The 22,603-nt window shown below is 34.9% G+C and overlaps 1 protein-coding gene across 4 annotated transcripts in view; it reads left to right on the forward strand.

Annotated features, from left to right (window-relative positions):
• Positions 1 to 22,603, forward strand: part of NBEA (neurobeachin) — a gene marked incomplete at its 5' end in the record, with an annotated part of 466,147 nt that overhangs the window by 119,789 nt on the left and 323,755 nt on the right. For all 4 annotated transcript variants that reach the window (XM_082279412.1, XM_082279411.1, XM_082279414.1 and 1 more), the window contains 7 exons: positions 5,794 to 5,902; positions 8,423 to 8,575; positions 9,331 to 9,499; positions 17,623 to 17,702; positions 18,398 to 18,460; positions 18,569 to 18,666; positions 20,430 to 20,522. In XM_082279412.1, coding sequence (XP_082135538.1) covers positions 5,794 to 5,902; positions 8,423 to 8,575; positions 9,331 to 9,499; positions 17,623 to 17,702; positions 18,398 to 18,460; positions 18,569 to 18,666; positions 20,430 to 20,522 — 765 coding nt within the window. The remainder of the gene's footprint in view (positions 1 to 5,793; positions 5,903 to 8,422; positions 8,576 to 9,330; positions 9,500 to 17,622; positions 17,703 to 18,397; positions 18,461 to 18,568; positions 18,667 to 20,429; positions 20,523 to 22,603) is intronic.

Genomic DNA, 22,603 nt, shown 5'->3' on the forward strand with positions numbered 1-22,603 from the left:
AACTCCTACTCTTCGTTTTTTCTTGTCAATGTTTAGTGCGCTTTGCTTTGGCCAGTTAATATCTCATTAATAATTTTAGTAATTATTTTCTTTTCCTTTACTATTTTTTTTATGTTCAGATGATGAGGTTTTGGGTTACTATCTACTAGTGCTGCTGCATGTACTTTTTAAGATTAATAGTTTGATAAGAAACAGCAAGTTTCCACAGATATGAAACAACACATCTTGACAGGAATTAGAATTTGATGTATTGATTTTATTTATTAGCTTAATATGAAAAATCTGTGAGTTTCCAATAATTCTTATTAATGTCTTTAGTTTAATTGATTTCATCTTATAGATCGTGGCAGCAAATAAGTTGAATGCCATGTAGTATCCTACCTTCCTAACCTGTCCTCTCATCCTGACTTTCAGTCATTTTCTTGTCATAGCTGGCACAGGTATTTAAACTTGACAGTAGGTATGGAAGTAATCTTTCCTGAGGTTGCTGCATTTGCCTTTATGCCTCTCATGGACAGCCAAGGTCCCAGTCCACTGCTGACTCCAATGTAAAATTCAGAATTTGCATTGTTTAGTGCTGGTAACCCTTTCCCTCTGTGTTTTGAAGGGAAGAATGCTGGATATTGCTCCTAAAATTTCATATCACTGGTGTGACCTAGTTGTTCTCAGATAAAATCAGTGGTACTTGAATTTTCCCAAGCTGTGACAGCCAGAATGTGATTTGGCAAATCAGAATGCCTGGACAAGGGTTTCTGATGAAACTACAGCCACTGCATCATGTAGTAGAAACCATTCGCAAGCTCCTAAACTGCCCTACCTCTGCATAATTCAGAATATCCAGGGACTATTAAGGGTGACTAATTTGTTACTGGAGTCTGTGTCCCAAAATGTTTTGCCTGTTAGCAAGATGTGGCTTGCCTCTCTAGTTCTCTCACACAACCCCTATTCAGCTGATTCATGTTTATGAATGAAACATGATTAGTAGTGTTATAAGCTTCATCACATGTTACAAGAAAAAAATTGAAAAGGCATAAGAAAGAAGTCACTTCCCCTTTCTCTGCAACAAGCTTACAGAAAGAAAAAACATACTTAAACTGGAAGCTAAGGAAGCACTTTAGAGAGCTGCCATAGCTGTAGCTCATGGAAATGTTAATTGTTGGTGTATGATTTTCCTTAATACCACTTTATCTGTTTATGCTAAGATTAATTTTCAATAATTATTATATTAACAGCCTGCGATGGAATTATTCATAGAATCTCCTTGTATTGTTTTGGAGAAGCTGAAAATACAAATAAAGGATTTTTATCTTATAAAGGATTCTTTCCCAAAGAGAATTAGACAAAAAAAACCCACTTGCATCATTTTCTTTTATACAGACTCTTGAAGTTAAATGGTCTGTTATTAATAATCATACTTAGATCTCCAAGGCAACATGCCTACCTTATCTAAAGGTGCCTTTTGTAAAACCTAATCCAGATAACTTTGTAATACACGATCCAAGATGAAGCTTATATTAAGGCATATCTGACAGAGAAAATTATCATGGGAGTGAGGAGCCTAGAGAAACTAATCTGGGTAGTGGTTTAAAAATAAAATAGAATAAAAGAACAGCAACAACAACAAAACAAACAAAAAGCCAAGGCAAATTTCACTTTTATCCTAATGGTGCAAATTCCTGACTTCTAAGGTACTTCTAAACAGTATCATAACCATTGGAAGTACTGCATCATCGTGCTTTGGTCTATCACCTTTTTTTTTCCTGCTTTTTAGTAATGAAAAACTGCTGTATTTCTTTTTTCCTGAAATTAGTTATATTTTCAGTAGTTTTTATAGTTGTCTGAATTAGTGTTGGTTGACATACATAATTTCATTTTCTGTCTGTATCTTGGCTCCACTGCAGACAAACTGATCTGTTCTAGGAAGGGCATGGTCTAGAAGAGATGTAGGAATGGGCTGAAGTATCTGTTATATCTGGGCGTGTTGAAAATAGGAAAGAATGGAGATAAATTTTGTGTGGCAGTCCACAGAATTCTGCAAGTTTAATGTGTGCTGTGCAGCAATCCAGTGCATGCTAGTTGCTGGTAGGTTTGTTAAGTTCTGTTTAAAAAATTGTTCAACTCAGAAGACAGTCTTCTCATCAATATTATTTTACCTCTGTCAGCAACAACCTTTTAAAAAGAATGATTTTGGCAACCTCTTTCTGCTGATAAATATTTTCATATTTCAAATCTTCAGGTTTAATTTGTGTTCAGCTGCCAAGGTGACTATATAAACTGAGTATCCTTAGAAATTGTTAAAAGTTCTGGATACAGTCCTCTGAATTAGACTAAATCCTTAGGATGTAATATTGAGGGGAAAATACATTACTTCAGTATGGATTTTTATATCTAGATACACATTTGCTTGAGGTCGGTCTGACAATGTGGGGAAAGAAAAGTTTTGAAGAGCTTGGGAAAGTTTATCTGAGAATCCAGGCAGATCAGATGCTCTCTAGCATAAAGTATGTAAGGAGAAGAACATTACATGTGAAACCAGTGTTGCGTGCAACAGCTGTTACTTAGTGCAATTTCATTCCTCCTTCTCCAAAAAGGAAGTTTCACCTAAAACAAGTCTAAGCAAACCCTCTGAGGTAAAAAATCCACAAAACAAAACCCAAACCATAAATACCATACAACACCCCCCCCCCCCAAAAAAAAAAAAAAAGAACCAAAACCAAAAAACAACCCCACAGACAGCATGTAGTCTTTTTCTGCCTACCTCTGATCATTGTCATGTAGTAATAACTTCAGTACTGTACATGCAGTGGGAATTTAAAAACATTTCCATTTTGATTTGATAGTTCTTCTATGAGTTGAAATATTACAGATCTTTTCCTTCCCTCATTTCCTGCATAATAATATAAGCAAACTGCTAGTTAAATTCAATTATTATGTTAATTTTTATCAATACTGTGGTCCTATACACTATTCATATCAAACCTCATTGTGCCTGCCAGATGGTTCTCCTTAACTGCTGCTGTTTCTGGTACTTGGATTTTTTTAATGTGCTTGAAGGTGTAATGATGCATTCACATGTGCTATCCCAAGATTTGACTTACTATATACTGCAGTCAACTCTATTATTTATGGTGGCAATCTTGGATAATGCAGAAAGATTAGAAGATAGAGTTACTGCCTGCAGACCTGAGCTGATTCTGCAGAGCTGGATTGGGGTATCTTTATATGTCTGGATCAATAGATGTTAAAAGCCATTTTGGAATTAAGTAAAAGCATAGCTCATTCACAAAGGCATTGGCTAAATTAATACATTTTCCAGCAACTAGAAACACTGGCCCTGCTTTGCAGTAGCAGCTAAGGTAGCTCTGTGCAGAGGTAATGTGGGCAGGCAGGATTAGTTTCAGCTATAGTCCGCATAAAGATGGTTAATATCTGAAAAGTGGTATTTGGGCACTGGCTGCAACTGAATTACTACACTTTTTCGAGTCCTTCTTTCTTACATGGAACCAGCTTGTCTGTTTCTGTGTCTGTGACATGGTTAGGTATAAACTGGTCACTTACTGTTTCTGAGTTGACTTGTGGTTTACGTGTACTTGAATAGAGGGAAAGAGAAAAATCTTTTTTGTAGGGTGTTAGTGTGTCTTACAACTTGCATTCAGAGTCTGTCAGAATTTCTAACAGTTGTATAGAGATTGTATTGGTATGAGATAAGAATAACTCTAGCCCATGAGTTGACATCTAAATTCATAGAATTAACAAGTCAAAAGGCTTTTGAAAAAGTGCTTGTGAGAATACAAAATAAATTTAAGTCTGGTGCTATGTTCATGGTATTTTAAGAATATTTTTTTGACATTTCAATACAATAGTAATAGTATTTTCTTTTTCTAATTTAAGTTCTAATTCTGCAGATGTATGCTGTTTCCTGACTTTATGCATAATGGCTTGTTTTCCTAGGTCATGAGGTTACTCATAGAGGATGGTAGTAAGCACCATCAATCTAAATGGAATTTTCTTTTGCCTATTCAATTAAAAAAAAAAAAAATCTAAATTTAAATCTTCAACACTTTATGTGAGCTGCTTATGGATTTTCATGTAGTAAAAATGATTAGATTTTTATTTTAGATGACAAATACAGTAGGAACTTTTGATTGGGGTAAGAAAAAATTGATGCATATAATCTGGTTTGAAATTGATGTGACAGCTTGACAGGCTGTTTTGATAAAATCTTTGGAGTATTGTAAATGGATATTATCTGTGTTCTTTTATTGCTGACACTGTGGAGAATTCCGTATGTGATTTTAGATGGATTATTATGACCATTCAGCAATGAAGAAAGACAAGGCCCTATTTCATGCTCCCAGCATGTACTTTGACTACACTGTGTTCTTTTTGCATGGCAGCCTTACTCAACAAATAGAATAAATCTTGTTTTCCTCAGCACTTTGATTATTTTTTGGTGCTGGCATGAATTAACCAATCTCAATATTTATTTCAAAATGAAAGATTCTATTTGAAGAGCAAGTGAACCTTTAGATGAGTAGATACTGTAAGTAAAGTTGAAAGGTATCAAATGCAGGTTGGATATTTCCTGTAAGTCACTTTTTCATAGCGCAAAAGCCACAGTTTTTACCCTTGCCTCTGCCTACTACCTGTGTGAGAACTTTAATGGTTGCAGACACTTGTCTATACAGCTAGGCACTGATACATCTATTTAATTTTTAGAAAATGAATAATGACTTTATGTATGCATTGTATATGCACTACCATACATTGTCATCTACCTTTTTAAGACATTTGAAAAATAATTTTAAATACTTCCTTTCTGTCACAATTTCTTTTCTTTCTCCCTTTTCTCTGGATTTTTCAGCAATAGATAAGTGTATTTTTGTTTTATTCTCGTCTCCCAAGAGTCAATTATGATTTTTTTTTCCCTGTGGTGGATTGATCTGTCATGTTTCTACTGCTAGTTTTCATAACATAGTTTCACTTTCTTGATGATTCTATCCCCTGAAGTCTTTCATATCTCTGATGTTTCTATACTGTAACCTTTTCTGAGCACTTTCCCTCCCTGTACTTTCTGAACACTTCACTTTAAGATACTGCTGGGATGCGCTGTTGGGTGATTTCCTTGTGGCCTCTGGGGTCTCTCTGTGCTTTCCTAACTGAATGAAAAGTAATCATTAACCTTTATTTGGTCAAGCAGATATTATTCTCATATTTGGTCTTTAGAAAGTGTGAAGGAGGCTCTCCACCCTGCTGTTGTTCCACTGTGGTTTGAGGTGGGCATCACTGCCCATGTGCATGTTCAAACATTTTATGCTTCACCTCTGTGTTGAGTGACTCTAGGGACTGAAAGTGTGGAATGAGGACATACCTAGTGGCTGAAAATTTTGCTGTTCAGCATAGCTAGTCTGGACAGTAAAATGTTTGACACAGCCCCTGGCTGTGTCATTCTAGCACTGTCAGCTGGATTCCACTCCGTGTCTTCTGCCTCTTTCAGCTGCCATAACTTTGGCTAGAACTGCAAGCTCTGGGACTGGATATTTAAAACATGGGATAGTCATGGTCAAACCAGGAGTACTGACAGTGCTTGTCTGAATATGAATTCCCACTCCTGCCACTGTAATATGTGAAAAATCACTGGAGAAATTTGTCAACAGGAAAAATAAGATTTGTATTCTTTCTAGGAATAGTTCACCACCCTAAACCTGTTTCTATTCACTTAATAGCTGGTGATTATTGAGAAACCAACAGATACATTTTTAATCTGAAAAAAATCTTGTTCTTTACATACAGTGCTACCCTATTGGCTTTCTTGGTTGAGCTTCTTAAGAGTTCAGTAGCCATGCAAGAACAAATGCTTGGTGGAAAAGGCTTTCTAGTCATTGGCTATCTCCTTGAAAAGGTATGTTTGGAGGATTTTTATCTTTGTTCTTAATATTTCTACTGTTGTTGTGGTACTTTCAATCACTTGGCTCAAATGACTGGTGGAATAAAATATATTTGTGATATAAGTATTGCAAATTAAAAATATATTATAAGTTGTCTAAAAGAGTCTACTCATCTTCATCCTCTTACATACCAGTATTCAAAGAATCAATTTTCTGGAGCTGATTCTGTTCTCTTATTTATGTTCTTAGTTTAGATCTCTTTGTGAATCACTTTAAATTATTTTCATTTCTCCACTTTCTGTCCCCCAAACTTGTTTAGGAAAGTTGTTTTGTTTCTAGTTTGTACAAACATAGCAGAAATATCATAATTGAGATTTAAGTTTTCTTGTGTGTATGTTCATAAAAGTTAAATTAATCTTCTGAGACTCAATTCTGAAATTGTTGAAATAGTGGCTCTGTGTTTTGAAGAAGAAAAACTGTAACAAAATTTAATTTCTGAAAGAAATAGTTGCAAAGGACATTCCCTTTACTTGCTCATTTTCAGGTATGATGAGCAGTTATCACAAAACTTAGGTTCAGTTCAGTAGTCTGAGGAACATCACCTGCCTCCTGGCCTTATGGCGCCCTGTTACTGGGGTTTATTAATCTAAATAACCTGAGAGCAAGCTGTCAGATATACTAAGACAGTGATGGTCCTACAATTGAAGCTCATGGCTCCAACATTCTTGAATATCTACTACTGAACTTTTATTACCACGAGGTCAGCATAGAAATCTTTTAAGAAGAAGATAAAAATCATAATAGCACCTTTAAAAAATGTTCTGAATTTTGAAGAAGAATGATAAGCAGTTTCTCTCATTCTGTTCCCTTTGTTCTTTGTGGCTTGGGAAATACCTTCACTCAATACCTAAAAGCAGATTTTCTATGCTGTTTTCACTGCCAAGCAAGTGTGATTTAGAATGTCAAAGAACTAGCCTAAGGTAGTGGTTTTTTCCAAGCGTAGGTTTTCTTGTGACATAACCAGAATGAATTTACAAAGCTGTTAGCTTTGGTTGGGTAAGTTATGCACATGCAGACTGGGTGAGCTCTTGTGGAGGGCTTTCTCCTGAATAGAGCACTGTGGTTTATGCACATGGAATACATCAATTTAGAATGTTGTACATGACTTTTTTTAAAAAAAGTTTGCACGCTCTTCTAATTAACACCTACTATGTTCATTAGACTTGGGCATGTGAATATTTAAAGCACTTCTATTGATCACAGTGTAATTCTTAAAACAGATGTTGTTTTCTGGGTGGTTTTATTACATTATATTCACTTAGTTGCAGTTTTTTGAAAGGATGTATTTTATTTTTTTCAATATATGTTTATATTCAGTTGGCACACATGGTGGGAAAAAATCGTTTTCTGTCCCAGCCAGCCTCAATTTTATTATTTGTAAATTATCTGTTGTATCTGTTGTTCATTTGCATGTAACCAAATACTTCAGAGAAAACAGAAAGGTCTTTTTTTTACTTGAACTTCCAAATAGCATTTTTGTTCTTATTATTTGCAGATTATTTATTGTGAATTTTGATGTACAAGCCAAAGGAAACAATCAGCATCAGCATCCAGGCTGAACTTATATTACTGACAAGTAGACTTCAGTTCTAAAAATAACAAATCTCCATGTTCCCAGACTGTACTTACAGAGTTAAAAATAATCGAAACATAGAATCACAGAATCGTTTAGGTTAGAGAAGACTTTTAAGGCCATTGAGTCCAACTGTTAACTCAGCACTGCCAAGTCTACCACTAAGCCATGTCCCTCAATGCCACATCTACATGTCTTTTAAATACCTCAGGGATGGTGACTCCACCACTTCCCTGGGCAGCCTGTTCCAGTGCTTGACATTTTGTAGAGAAGGCAAGGGGAAAGATGTTTAGAGATTTTTCCTATTCATTCATTTGTTAATTTAGTATACAAAGAAGTTTGTCAAAGTCCTAATGCCATGTTACTACATAGGAGCAGGTCTCAACAGTGATTTTATGGCATATGCTATGAAACTGAAAGACTCCTGAAGTTTGAGGAAACAATGAACCCAACTCCTTCAAATATCTACTCCAGTTAAAGAAACGAAGGCACGTCTCCCAATAAAGTGTGTTCACACACTGAGACACCCACTTTCAGTAAGACACGTCTTTAATTTAAGAAGGGATAAGGACTTCAGATGAAGTTCTCAAAGAATTGTGCTGTAATATGTAGGATCCTGACTGGGCTCTAATAAAATGAAAACAAATCCAACTAAGCAAAATACCAAAAAGCAAAATTATTGATGAATATTTTAACCTGTTAAATACAGCCATTACAAAAACCATTAATATTATTAGAAAGTATAAGTTGCCTTCATATTCAATGACATCAAAACATGCAAGGCTGCATGCACTTAGTAATCATGAGCCAGGTGAAAATACTGCTTCATAGTTTGGCTGTAATTATTTTAAAGAAGAAGATTTTTTCTTTATCTTTTTTCTTTCTGGTTATTTTCCCCCAGTCATCTAGAGTTCATATAACCAGAGCAGTTCTGGAACAATTTTTGTCATTTGCAAAATATTTGGATGGATTATCTCATGGAGCGCCTCTACTGAAGCAATTATGTGATCACATCCTTTTTAATCCTGCTATCTGGATACATACCCCTGCAAAGGTAATAGTACACTTGAATAATCTTACGACTTTCCTACAACAAAATTAAATACCTATATTCTTTTATAAAATTCTACTTAGATTTTTGTTTGGTTGAGTTTTTTTTAAAACATGGTAATAGCAATGATTTTTTGGATCAGGAAGTCTACACCTTGCTTAACTGTATACTCCAATGTCTTTCATAAGTTCCTAAAAGAAGTTAAATTATTACCTAAGATCCTGTCTAATTCTGTTAAAAGACTTTTTAGAAACCCAGTCCCTTTTTCAGTGGTTGCATTACATCTTTTTCCTACAGATTAGGCATACAATTTTGTATTTTTAATTGCAGGCAAATTGTGTTTTGTTACACATTGATGTAAGCTCTCATTTAATTCAAATTATGTATTCTAGTTTGATAAAATCTATAAAATGTTATCATTCATCTCTGGTAATAATGAATTATTTGTTTTCCTAAGTAATCATAGTTGGGATATGTGAACCAAAGTGAAAAATGGCATTGTCCTAAAAACTGAAAATGTATACTTCTCGTATAAAAAGTCATAATAGAAAACAAGCCAATATGTTTTATCTTTACTTAAATCATGGAATATCAGTTCTAGGTACCTAGGTATCAGTCCAGCCCTTGCCCTAACCAAAACTGTAATTAGCTTTTGAGTTTTTGATATTATATCCAAAGTATATTCTAAAAACACCCCTACCATTTAAGGTTACTAACACAGAACTTACATTTATGTGGATAACTGTTTCATTCTTTAGGTGCAGCTATCGTTGTATACCTACTTGTCAGCTGAATTCATTGGGACTGCTACGATCTATAACACCATACGCAGAGTAGGCACAGTGCTGCAGTTAATGCACACGCTGAAATACTACTACTGGGTGGTCAATCCTGCTGATAGCAGTGGCATTACTCCTAAAGGATTGGGTAAGTGCAGCACATAAGAAAGAAAATGTAAGCATTTCTCCTTTGGGAAGGTTTATGATGTAAACGTCTGGAAGCTCCTTGAATCTGTAGACAAGGAGGTAAATAGGTGGCAATAGTTGATACCGGTGGTCATCAGTAGAAGGACTATGGAAGTACTTTTGGGGTATCATACACCCCTGGTGATAATTTCTTATGTTTATAAGTATTCCCAGAAGATTCCAACTCTGGCCTTCCACATAGCATAAACTTATGTGGGCATACTTTAGGAAACATATTAAAATGATTGATTTTTCTTCTTCTGTAATAAAGAGGAAATATTACATGTATTTCATATGCCAAACAAAGCTTTGTGTGGTTTGAGCGATTAGTAGTGTTAAGCGACCTTGAAAACAGAGTGGAAACTTCCAGTTCTTACTGCAGAAGTCTCTGAAGATGTTTTTCCAGTTCAACAATATTTTCTCTCTGTCCTTATAAAATAGAGATTGATTTAGCTTTGGTTAAAGTGATGCGCTTAGCTTAGCAAAGGAGGTATTGAATGACAGCACCAACAGAATGCAATAAGAGATAGTGGCTGAAGGCTGTGTGTTACAGATGAGTATTAACCAGAGCAAATCATTCTAATCCTATACATTCTGACTGTAATGCCATTACATTTAGCTATCTACTTGTGTAAAGCAGGAAGGATTTGGCTGAAAGTGTCTTAAAAAACACTTGATAAAGGAGAACTTATTAATTATCTGTATTCTGTAACTGTTACTGTCATGCTGAGAAATTGAATAATTGGGAAACGTTTTTAGTACTGTCACATACCCAAATATTCAAGAGAGTGACATATATAACACATTATTTATTGAATAATTCTTATTTGTAAGTGAGCTGTATGCATAGGGGTTTTCCTCAATATTTTTTTTAATAAGTAACAATTCTTTTCCTAGATTAGGTATCCTGATAGACAGTGAAGGTGTTGAAGGTCACGGAAAGAGCTGCTCTGGGATCTTGGATCACATTTATAGTTCTCTCATAGTATAATATTAGATGAACAGTAGACTTCAAAAATTACTAAAATTTATTTTAAAATACTTAACAAAAACCCACTGTTCTCTGTTCATTTGAATGAAAGGTTTGGAATCCTAGATTATGAAAATTACCTGTGATGGTTACTTAACTAGCTTGAAATCTTTGTCAGTGATGAATTATATTATCCATTTACACTGATTCTGGATTCCTGCTGCCAAATTAGAATTAATTTCTCTTTTGGTGCCTGCAGTGAAGGTGTCTCCTTCTAAGCTAGATGTCTGCTGATTATAGACAGTGGAATGCAGGAGTCATTTGCCTTAATACAGGTTTCCAGCATCATTATAGTCTTGGTGGGTCATCCCACCTGCCTCTCAGAAAGATGCAGGTTTCCTGTCCATCCAACACCAAATCTGCTTGTTTTGGGTAGATATTTTGCATACTTTATGGCATGACAACTTACACTGGTAGGTAGGTTTAGGAAGCTGTGTCCTACCTCTAGGTGAGAGACACTTGAGAAGTGCTTTGTTTGAAGCACAGTTGCTTCCTAGACTGCGTTGCCTCTATTGATCAGATCTCCATTAACCTCCGTGGGAGGTTAGAAGCTGGTCTCGTTTGGGAACTACACTGTTGCTATTTAAAATTCGGGTGAGCAGAATCCTGCCCTGGGAGTGGCTTTATCCAGTTCCATGCTTTCAGAGCTCTGCTCTGCTGAGGTTTATAGCAGTGTACTGCACAGGTACAGTTTTACTGTCAGACAAATTAACTGTATCTGAGATCAGAGAGGAATTGGGGTGTTTAAAACTCAGCTGATCAGCTTATATACATAGTGTTTGTGACTGTCGAATACCCAGCTGTTGTGAGGTAAAGTTTTCAAGTGTCAACCAGTTTTACAGCTAGATAGAGACTTAGAAAATTGCTTAACTAGCTTGAGAGCGGAAGTTTGATAATAGTTTACTTGTTATGGCTGAGATTCTTTTCATTTTTTTTTCTAGTATATTTGTTTTAATTTTAAAAATTCCTGTGCTTCTGTGTCATGATACTACTACCTAAAAACACTTTGGAAATGTATTGCATATTACAGACTGCTTCCCTCTGGCTAGGTTTGCTCTTTTGTGGAGTCAGTGACATTTCTTTCTGTAGGAAGCATGAATTGTTTTTATCTTGCCCATATCTGCCTCTTTGCAATTAGCTGTAATTTTTGAGTATTTGTATGTGTAATGCCAGTTGCATAGCTTCAAAAAATATGTATTCATCAAAATCTGAACAGAGGTACACAAGAATACAAAATTAGGAATGAGAAATTAATCAGTTAACTCTAAATTAGCATACATATGGCTGGTTTACATCCATACCTTTTATTTCATTCAGAGCATAGTACATTCTCCTCTCATTTGTGTCAGTTCAAGACAAGATTCTTTTTTAATCAGGAAGGAAACCAGGTCAGTCCCTGAAAGGTAATCAGTCTAAATTAGTGGTTGCTTGGTGTAGCAGTTGGACAACAAAAATCAAAATTACTAAGGACTTCATACAGTAATTGGGAAGGTGTTTTGTAAACTGAGGCCATGCATATTTTCAAAAAACATGCTATCCACTATATCTGAATGTTCTCATTTTGTCTTTAGTTACATTTATAGATAAACTTGACTTTTTGACAGTTCAGTATCTTCTTTCTTCCTTGTTCCTTATTCTCTTCCTTATTCCCTGCAGAAAGCCCTGTGTAATTGATACAACTGTAAAGAAGTAGTAGTCTCTCTTCTATCTGTAAAAGTGGCTTTTCTTGTGTTGCATTGAAGAATGTCAGCCTATCAGAGAGGAGGATCAGTGAACTTAGCAACAGATGGGCAAACCCAGCACAGCTATGGAGTTTTCTCCATGCAAATCAGCACTGGGACTTCTTTTGCTATTATTCCACAGATAACTTCTGCTTATGATGAATACAGCTGTAATAACTGATTTGATTTGCAAGCAAATGGCTTTGAAAATATAATAATTGCTGAGGTGATGGGTTGCTTAATTTAATTTCATATTAACTGCATTTCATAATAGATTTTTTTATCAAATCCGCATTAGTTGCTTGCAATTGATAAAATTCCTGAAAATTTTTTAAAAAGTTGAATCACCTGGATATTACATCACTTTTATTTACCAGATGGTATTTTAACATTAAGTGCAGCTCTGGCTGGTTCAGACGGCTTTTAGTCGTGGAATACAGTCTTAGAAGTATCTGTAGTTATTATGCTTTAGGGTTTTTTATTTTCACCTCTGTTTCAGCTTCTCGTAACTTCAACAATCCTAATAGTTCAAAAAAGGTAACTCTTCCAGGATTTTGGGTTTGTGTTAATTTTTATTAGCCTGCATGCAGCCAGTACTGCCAGAAAGTTTATAATTTGTTAAAATGTAGAATAATATATATTAAAAAAAATTGTTAAAGTAAGAAAGTTGCAGTGTAAAAATACAATTATGTGAAAGTTAAATTTGCTGCATTTTAAGTAGCATTTGATATCTCAAAATGGAAGAATAGGACCCATTTTCTTTGCACATTAATTTTAATGTATGAAACAGAAAAATGTCATCCTGTGAGTAAATGGCAGCTGAAATTCTAAGCTGACTTCATGTGAGACTTTTCAGATCTGGAGAAGACTTTACTGGAAATCATGCCAATATCTAAAATTTGACTGCATGTGCTATAGTACTTTCAAATAATTTGCTGTCATATTAGCAAGTAAGCTTATTCATACAGACATTTTAGTAGTGTTATGTTTTCTTGTTTTCTAGGCATGTCATTTTTTATGTGGAGATACTGAAACACATTTTAATATTAGTAGTTTGATTTACTATTACTTGCAGACAGTTACTCTGCTTCAGGGTTTTATTGCCTTCTGCTGTCTTAATAAAGCACAAAGTGGGTGAGTTTTCTGTACTGACAGTTTCATAGCCCTTATTTTAAGGCCAAAGGAGCTCAATATTGAAGTTTCCCATTTGGCTGATGCTGCTTTCTTTTAAAAATGAAAGTTTTTCACTTACTTTTCCTAGTAATCAACTTATAAAATGGGAGGCATAAATGCTTTTAAAAAAATGAATTTTAATGAATTTTTTTAAAGGCTCAGATACTTATTTTAAATTTGGTTTTGTATCTTCTCTTTCATTATTGGTTTCTTGTTTCACACTGATGTTTCTTCTTAGATTCAGAATCCTGAATTCATATTTCTTTTTCCATTTCCTTCTGAGGAAACACTGTTTCAGAGTGTAAAAGTATCAACTTGCTCCATAATTATTCTTAGTAGCTTTTACATTTTAGATGTAGATCCACATAGTAATCTATTTAAAATTATGAATTATACTTTTCTTCTGTTGTTGTTGTTGTTTTTTTTTTTTTTTAATGAAGAGCCTAAAAAGTCAACTAATTTCCAAAGGAAAGAATCTAAATTTTATTATTTACTATTTACACTTGGACTATGGTTATAGCTGTTATCTTTATTTGCCACATGCACACTTTTAATATTTTGTTAAATCATGCAGAATAAGGATAATAGGATCACCCAGCCATTGCAGTATCTAAACACACAGCAAAGCAGGGAATGGAGTGAAACTTATTTAAAATATATAGCTTCTTTCTGTAATTATTGTATTTTATGCTGAGTTGTAAGGGACCCATCACGATCATCAAGTCCAGCTCCTGGCCCTGTACAGGACACCCCAAGAATCACACCATGTGATTGGAGCAGTGTCCGAACTCTTCTTGAACTCTGTCAGGCTTGGTGCTGTGACCACTTCCCTGGGGAGCTTGTGTTGTGTGACAGAAATGTGCATTTAAGTTCCAGATTACTGTGTAGTTTAGTTCATTCCTGAACTCAGTGGCCAAGCATTTCTCTTTCTCTGCTGGTGTTTCCTCTGTGCTTCACAACTCTACCTCTGAGTGGACCTTTTTGAATAGTATCATGTCTCCTTATTTAACAACATGGTTGTTAAAGTAGAAGTTATCTCATGCTAAATAGTTTTCAAGTGTGTTTTTCATGTCCAGTATTTTGGAACATAAGCTGTAGAAGTGGGAATTAAGAAGATTATTATGAGGAGAAAGTAATTGTAGTTTTTCTTTTTATGGATACAAGAAGTTTCACAGAGTTATTTCAAGAGCTGGGTTAGAGTGGAACTCAGTTCTTGTTAGATTTACAGCAGAGAGAAAAAAACAGGTTCTCTGTGATCCACATATCATGTGATGTTATTTATGTGTGCATGGAGATCAGATTCTGCTATCTGTATCAAGTTTTATTAATTTCAGGAGTAGAAAAATCATGCTTTTTACATATTAAAAAAAATCAAAACAGATGGAAAGATGTTACATTTGGTTGTTGGCAGAACTGATAACACAAGTTTTTTATTTCTAAAGACAGAAATAGAAATCATTATTTTTGTTATACAAAGCTCACAATCAGTTTTTTGTTGGTTTGTTTTGGGTTTTTTTTCACAGCAGTATTGATTATACTAAAGTCTGTGAATATGTTTACTTATTCCCTCTTATTTACTTCTGGTTTATTCCCCTCTAATTTCTCTATGCTGCAGGGATGAATTGGATGAAATTATAAATTCTTGTTTTTCATTTATTTTTGTCTGGGTAAAGCTGGCTAACTCTTACTATGAGTGTATATTTTATAAAATCTGACGCAAATGATGGGCTCTCTGTGAAAAATACATACATAAAGAAATCTAAAAGCAGGAAATGCTTTAGTGACTCATCCTCATGTGGGGTAAGGGAGGCATCCCTTCTCTTTGCCAATTAAAAAGAATGTTACTATTTTGTATTAGGGATTTATGGTTGCTGTACCAGTTCTTGAAAGGATTATCTTCATAGCTGATCTGATGTTAGCTTGGTTTTAGTCTTTAGCAGTTCTGATTATCAGTGTCTGAGTGATGGTGACACTGAATTGTCTACATGCAGTGGTGGGCACAAAGATTAATAGACAGTAAAGAAAAGTACTTTGCAATGTTTCAGATGAAAAACACGATCTACTTGTCTTTCCTTGCCTCAGTATATGTGTGGATAATATATACTTTTTCTAATTATAGCATAAATTAAACCATTTTTTGGTCAATAATACTTTTTTTAAAAATAAATCTTCAACTAGGAATGAAGTCCTTCAATTAGTAATGAAGTAAAAAACTGTGATGATATAACACTTACAGTGGAAAATCTGCTTTAGGTGGCTTTAGAACTTCCTATTTAATTAATTCTATTCAGTCTGTATCAGATGATCATTACGTTATATGGCTGTTGTCCTTTCTTCCATTATTTGTAGCTGTCTGGTGGTTACATAACCTCCAGTTTCTCCAGCCTGTCTTATTTTTCTGTGCCAGTCCTCTTAATTTTTGAAACTAATGAATTCTTTTGGGTAGCAGCTGTCCCCTTTTTCTGGTTCTAGTGCAGTGAAGCTTCATGACACAACTAAAATGCAAGGAATAAATAGTACTAGAGCACTGAAGGGAAAATTACCCTTTACCTGCTTGGCATATAGCCTGCAAGCAACAACTCCTTTGGTATCCTTTGCATGTTGAAGAACCATTTTCAAGGTTGTCACACATCTCCAGAGAAATGAGTGGGTACATGAAGAAGTAGGATAAAACTCATGTGTCTTTGAAGATGTTCCCAGTTAAATTGGGATATCTTCTTTTTGACATGTCCTTACAATTTCTGTTACAGAAATGTTTTACAGACCTCCACATTGCCTGTTTTCTGTTTCCATAATTACAGTCTTTCAGAAAAGACAAAATTATTTTTTTTAGTCCTGTTTTTCAGATATTGTCTGATGTTGAATCCAAATAAGGTGTAGGAGGGAAGAGGGTGTACAAAGAAAGCAACTTCTGTGATGCAGTTAAGGAAATTGAATCCACTTTTGAATTAGGGAAAAAAATAGCTGTTCGTAAGAAGCACACCATTGCCATAAAAAAATTCATGCAGTATTTAATATAATTGCATCTAGTACCAAAAAAACCCAAACAAACTCCAACTGACTTCTGTTTTCCTTACTGTTCTTACACACAGTGAGTGGAAAGCTTGAGATTTATTTGCTTTTTTCTGAAGAGTACACAGTCCTCCTCTCTCCACTCCTAAACAGGGAAGAAAACTTGAGTGTATTAGCCATTCTTTTTGTTCCTGCTAGTGAAACAAATATACCTTACCTTAGGGTTTTCCCTTGTTGCAAACTTGAATTACTGTGTGTAATGCAGTGGCTTCACTTCAAAAAGCATCACCAAAAACTATCAGAAAATCTTCAATAAGAAGTTTTGCTCATTTGGATTGGAAATAATACTGAGACATAGACTGTAATTAAACTTTGCTCTGTGTTTATCAGTGTAAGTTTAAATGGCTGATTAAAAAGTAATTTAAGTTGCATTTATTTTTACTGTGCAAAATTTAAGACTGTCTATGACATGCATTGTCTGAAAATCAGGAACTTAACAAAAGAATTTCTGGTTCAACTTCAATATTTATGAAGGAGGAAAATGGAAAATACAATAGAACTAGTTTCAAATTACTATAGTTGTTCAAGCTCTGATTTTTTAGATATTTCTGTTTTTCTAATACACTTCATCAAGAACAATTGTTTAAAGTATTATGGATTACATTTTTTTTCCTGGTTTAAATTGAGTATTTTCTTTAGATAGTAGTTTTCTCTTTGGTTAAATGACTGTAGTTTCTGCTACAAGTAATGGCTACCACTTGTATTTCATAAATCCTTTTTCTGTTGGTTTTCATTCAGATGGTATTTAACATAGTGGTTTAGTCAATCCAGGTTGTTTATCACATATTGCTGTCTATCTATTACTATCACCTTATTACTCTCTTTCATCTTCTTGTGTCTTTTAAAAAACTAAGTAAAATATAATATGGATTTCTTTTTTTCCAAATGGAACATCACTTACACTTAAATATATTGGTGTTGAAAAATGTGATTCTGAAAGGTTATAAATGAAATCATTTGCAAATATGAACTTTTATATGAGTAGGCTACTAAATCTGTAGTATCACAGGAACTGTAATTTCCTTAAAAAGCTGCAGTGATTAAAGGTATTAGTTTATATTTAAAAGTGTTATATTTTGTTTCTTCCAGATGGTCCTCGGCCCTCCCAGAAAGAAATCATATCATTAAGGGCGTTTATGCTTCTGTTCTTGAAACAACTTATATTGAAGGTAAAATCGTCTATTCCAGAGTGGAGACATTGACGTCTGTTAAATACTTGTAATAGGATCTTTCATAGCAGAAACTTGGTCATACCTGTCCAGTATTGTGTCTTTTTCTGGTTAATTTAATGTTCATGCACATCCTTCTAATCAGCAGAGAAGTAGTAAATCCATACAATAACCTCACCAAACTCTGCCATGTATATTTTATTAAAATTTTAATATATTTGTATCCAATATATAAAATATGTTTTAATTAAATTAATATTTAAAAAATTTTAATTAAATGGTCAAATGAAAAAGATAATTGCAGTTTTCAAGCTACTTATTGCTTTATCCTTCTTGTTGGTTCTACCAATGGTTGAAATGGTGTAAGACTCTTTCTCTCTGTAACAGCTGAATGCTACTCTTCGAGGCATAATCTATTAATTTGAGACTAAACCAAAACCCAGTATTTTCTGTTCTGTCTCAGAAACTGGAGGAGCAGCAGTAATAGTCTGCAGTATCTCAGGGCCAACACCAAAAGAATCTGACCTCATACTGTTTTGAATTGTCAATGTGATAAAGAAAAGCAGTAGAATGATAGGGAAAATTTAGTCTTTTAGGTTCAAATAAAAAAGCTGTAGGATTGTTTGACTGGGTTTGCGTACCCAGACCTGAGGAATGTCTTTCTCTGAATGATGGCTGTTGGTTTTTTTTTTCAGGATCGAGGAGTGAAAGAAGATGAACTGCAGAGCATATTAAATTACTTATTAACAATGCACGAGGTACATTTCTGTAATTACCTACCTTTTATTGTAACTAATTGAACCAGCTCTGTGGGAAGCTTGCTGTTGAGGTTAGTTTGTAGAATAACATTGGTGCTTGTCATACAGGATGAAAATATTCATGATGTGCTGCAGCTGCTAGTGGCACTAATGTCCGAACATCCAGCATCCATGATACCTGCCTTTGATCAGAGAAATGGGATACGGTAAGACAGTGAAGTGAGAAAATACCTTAAAAGTAGTTCCAGTATCATCAGTCTCCAGTTTGCTTCTTTTTCACATCAATATCACACTTGCTGATCTTTTAAACTTAAATTCCATTAACTTGGGCTTTATTTTTTGACAAAATGAGTGATTTCAATAAGTTGGAGGAAAAAGTGTGTTTCCACTTAAGATTATCATTATGATATTTCAAGTAACTGCACTGTTTTACTTGCTTCTCAGTCTTTAGAATAGAGTATGTAATTAACAAGATGCATCAAATACCCATGTATCTATCTCAGAATAATTTTAAATATTCTTTCTTTGTATGTTTAACATTCTCTGGAGAGAAGAAGAGGAGAACAAGAAATCGTGCCCTAGCTTCTCAAATTCTGTCTGACAAAAGTGAAATTCATGCATTTATCTGTTTGGCTATGAAATTAATAACTGATAATTCCCAAAGAAATGTTATTTTTGTTGCGGTTTTATGCCTAATTTGGTAATATAATTTTTGTCAGGGACTAAACATTTTCATGTTAATATTTACTATGGAATTTTATTTTGTGCTCTTCTGAAAATACTTTCAAAAATGCAAGGGGCTTGTAAAAGGGAAAAAAACCCCATAGCATCTACTACTTGATAAATTCAAGCTCAATTTTGCCTGAATGCTAAGATCTTTGTACAAAGATGTGTACTTAAAACTGTTTGAATGACAATGCTAGTTGAAGGGAAGACTCATGGTTAGGACTTTGCTTTCTGCCCGTAGTTTGTATTCAAACAGAATTCTATTCCTGACATTTTTTGAAGAAAGGTAAGCCTGACTTGGAAGACTGAAGACATCTTTATGTAACATTTGTGGTACTGATATTAAAAGTGTTTGATGGTGCAGTCTTTATGTTTAGAAGTCTGTCTTGTAAAAGTGTGGAGAATGCACAGGATTTCAAGTTTTAAGTATTTGAAAAACAAAACAAAACACACCCAAAGCCTTACATAAAATTAGGGGCTCATTGGCCTAAGTTATCAGAGGACAAAAGCCTCAGAAATTGTTTGGTAATAGCATAAGTCACTTCAAAAGAGGAAGATATTGTCTGCTAAAGCACTCTTTAGTGGAGAAAGACAAAAAGACTGGCTAAAAGCTGAAGCCAAGCTAATTCTAATGGGAAACTAAAATATAAATTCAATAATTTGTTGCAGAACAGTGCAGGGGAAAGGTAATGTTTTCTTTCTCTTGCTGTCTTCAGATCAAGGCTGGTTTCCTTTCTGAAAGACTGCAGAATTTGTGCTTAAACCTCTCATGTTAATTAAATATGTAATAATTAGATAAGTTAATATTCGAGGCACTTTTTTTTTAAATCAAGGATTTAAAAATAGTGGGTGTAATGAAAGGAGATTTTCACTAGCATCCAGGTACTCTAGGATATGACCTTATGTGTTCCAGTCTGCTTCTCTTGTCCTAAGCTGCAACTGCTCAGACTGTCTTTTATTTGGTTGTTCCAAGAGAGAAGTCTGGAATAAGATGTTACTTTCTGTTATGAAACATTGAACTGAGCCAAACTACACCATGTCTCCAACCTCAAGAATTCGTAATCAAGCTCTTATGCTGCACTCGATTCTTTCAATATATCCTTCTATTTTGTGTAAATTGTTGTTTTTATTGATTTATTTCTTAATAAATATCCTTGTTCAGTGAAATACAAGCTATATGTGATGTTTAGTAATAAAATCTATATATGTGATGTTTGAGCTTGAATTTTTTTTTCTGTTTTAGAGTAATTTATAAGTTACTGGCTTCCAAAAGTGAAAGTATATGGGTGCAAGCTTTGAAGGTCCTTGGATATTTTCTTAAACATTTGGGTCATAAGTAAGTGTCGTTTTAAAATTTTTATAGTGGTGTATTTAAGTTCACAATTCTTATTGTCTTTTGTCATGATTACTGTATATTGTCAGTCTTTAGAAATTGCTTAAAATTATTAGGTCTTCTGATTAATAAATTGTACAGTGTTACCTTTATAAATCAGATAAAATTAATTTTTTCCAGTTAACTTGCTATTACTATGATGTTTGAAGTATTGATTGTCTTTCAAATATACAACATGCTGAAACTCAAGTCTTAAAACAAGGGAAGAACATTTTCCAGAAATATGTCTTGTAACTATATATTGCATGTTCAGCTAAAGTTAACAGGAAACATATGAGTGTGATCTAAAATTTGCTTCTGGAATTACCAGTGTCGTGGCAATAAAATTTTCAGGGCAGCACTTCTAAAAATACTTTTAGAAGAATGGGAATAAATGAAATAGAATATTTTATTGACATGGGAATGTTGCAGGAGGAAAAGTAGATACATCAAGCAAGTGGTGTTTAAAAATGGTGGTAAGGACATATATCTGCACAAGAAATACTCACATAGAAAATGTGGCAGCAAGAAATAGTCCCATTTAAAAAGACCTGATATCACAAAATGGGTTTACTTAGTCTCTTCTTCTGTATTATGGTGTCAAGGAAGCACCAGCAATCATGCAGTGCTGCATAGCCTGCTGTTGCTCATTTTTTCCCTTCTACATGTGGTGTTAAGCTCCCTGCCGGGATTAGCGCAAAATGGCATTTTAGTGGGAGGCTGTGTATTATAAAAATTAACCACATGCTTCCCAAGAGGCTTCATCATGTAAGCCTCATTTGAAAGGAAAGGAGGTAGGAGTCCAGCCAGAGTGCAGTATTGCTAGAAATACTTTTCTCAGTAAGATCAATAAAGTATGACTGTATAATTGAGAGAGTTAGCTGAGAATATGCTTCTAAGTGGGATTTTTCCTTTGGGATCCAGCAAGTTGAATACTGTTCTGGGAATTAATAAAGCAAATTGATAGTCCACTCAAGAATCTCCAAGGACTTTTCAAACATTACTTACTAAAAGTCATTCACATTGATAGGAGTTGGATTAAGTATGATACACCAGATAAAGGTTTGACTTGTCAGAAGCCTGGTTGTATCCAGAGAAGTACATTTGTTTAAAATATTTATCACTTATCCAGAAAATCAAGTAGCAAACTACATCCTGGAGTGCATCAGGCGCAGCATTGGCAGCTGGGCAAGGGAGGGGATTGTCCCACTCTGCTCTGCACTGGGGCAGCTTCACCTCGAGTGCTGGGGGCAGTTTTGGGCGCCACAATATTGTAAGGACATTAAATAGTGGATAGTGTTCAAAGGAGGGCAACCAAGATGGTGAAGGGTCTGGAGGGGAAGCCATATGAGGAGCTGCTGAGGTCACTCGGTCTGTTCAGCCTGGAGGAGACTGAGGGGGGACCTCATTGCAGCTACAGCTTTCTCATGAGGGGAGGAGGATGGGCAGGCACTGAACTCTTCGCTGTGGTGACCAGTGACAGGACTCAAGGAAACAGCATAAAGCTGAATCAGAGGAGGTTTAGGTGGGATATTAGGAAGATGTTTTTCACCCAGAGGGTGGCTGGACACTGGAACAGACTCCCCTGTTGGGAAGTGGTCACAGCACCAGCCTGATGGAGTTCAAGAAGTGTTTGAACAACACTCTGAGGCACGTGGTGTGACTCTTGGGGATGATCTTGTGCTGGGCCAGAGATGGATTCAGTGATCCTGACGGGTCCCTCCCAACTCAGCGTGTTCTATGATTCTGTGGTTACAGAAAAAGAAAAGTGAGCCTTTTTGGAAGCTGAAATTTAATTTCCCAGTCCTTAACATCTACTCGTGATTATGGATGTGTCAGTGTAGTTTCCATTGTTGAGTGAACATATGTACTTAGCAAAAATTAACTTTATTTTTCATGTAATTGGAGTGATTGAAATCCACTTGAATACTCTGTGTAACTTTAAAAGTTTTTTTTAATTTTTAGACCTCTGAACATCTGCAAATGTGCATATTTTATGTAGATTTTAGCAAGTCAAAATGCCCTTCCATTTCATGTTTTACAGC

This window comes from Coloeus monedula (genome assembly GCF_965178545.1).
Source record: "Coloeus monedula genome assembly, chromosome: 3".
Lineage (NCBI taxonomy): Eukaryota > Metazoa > Chordata > Aves > Passeriformes > Corvidae > Coloeus > Coloeus monedula.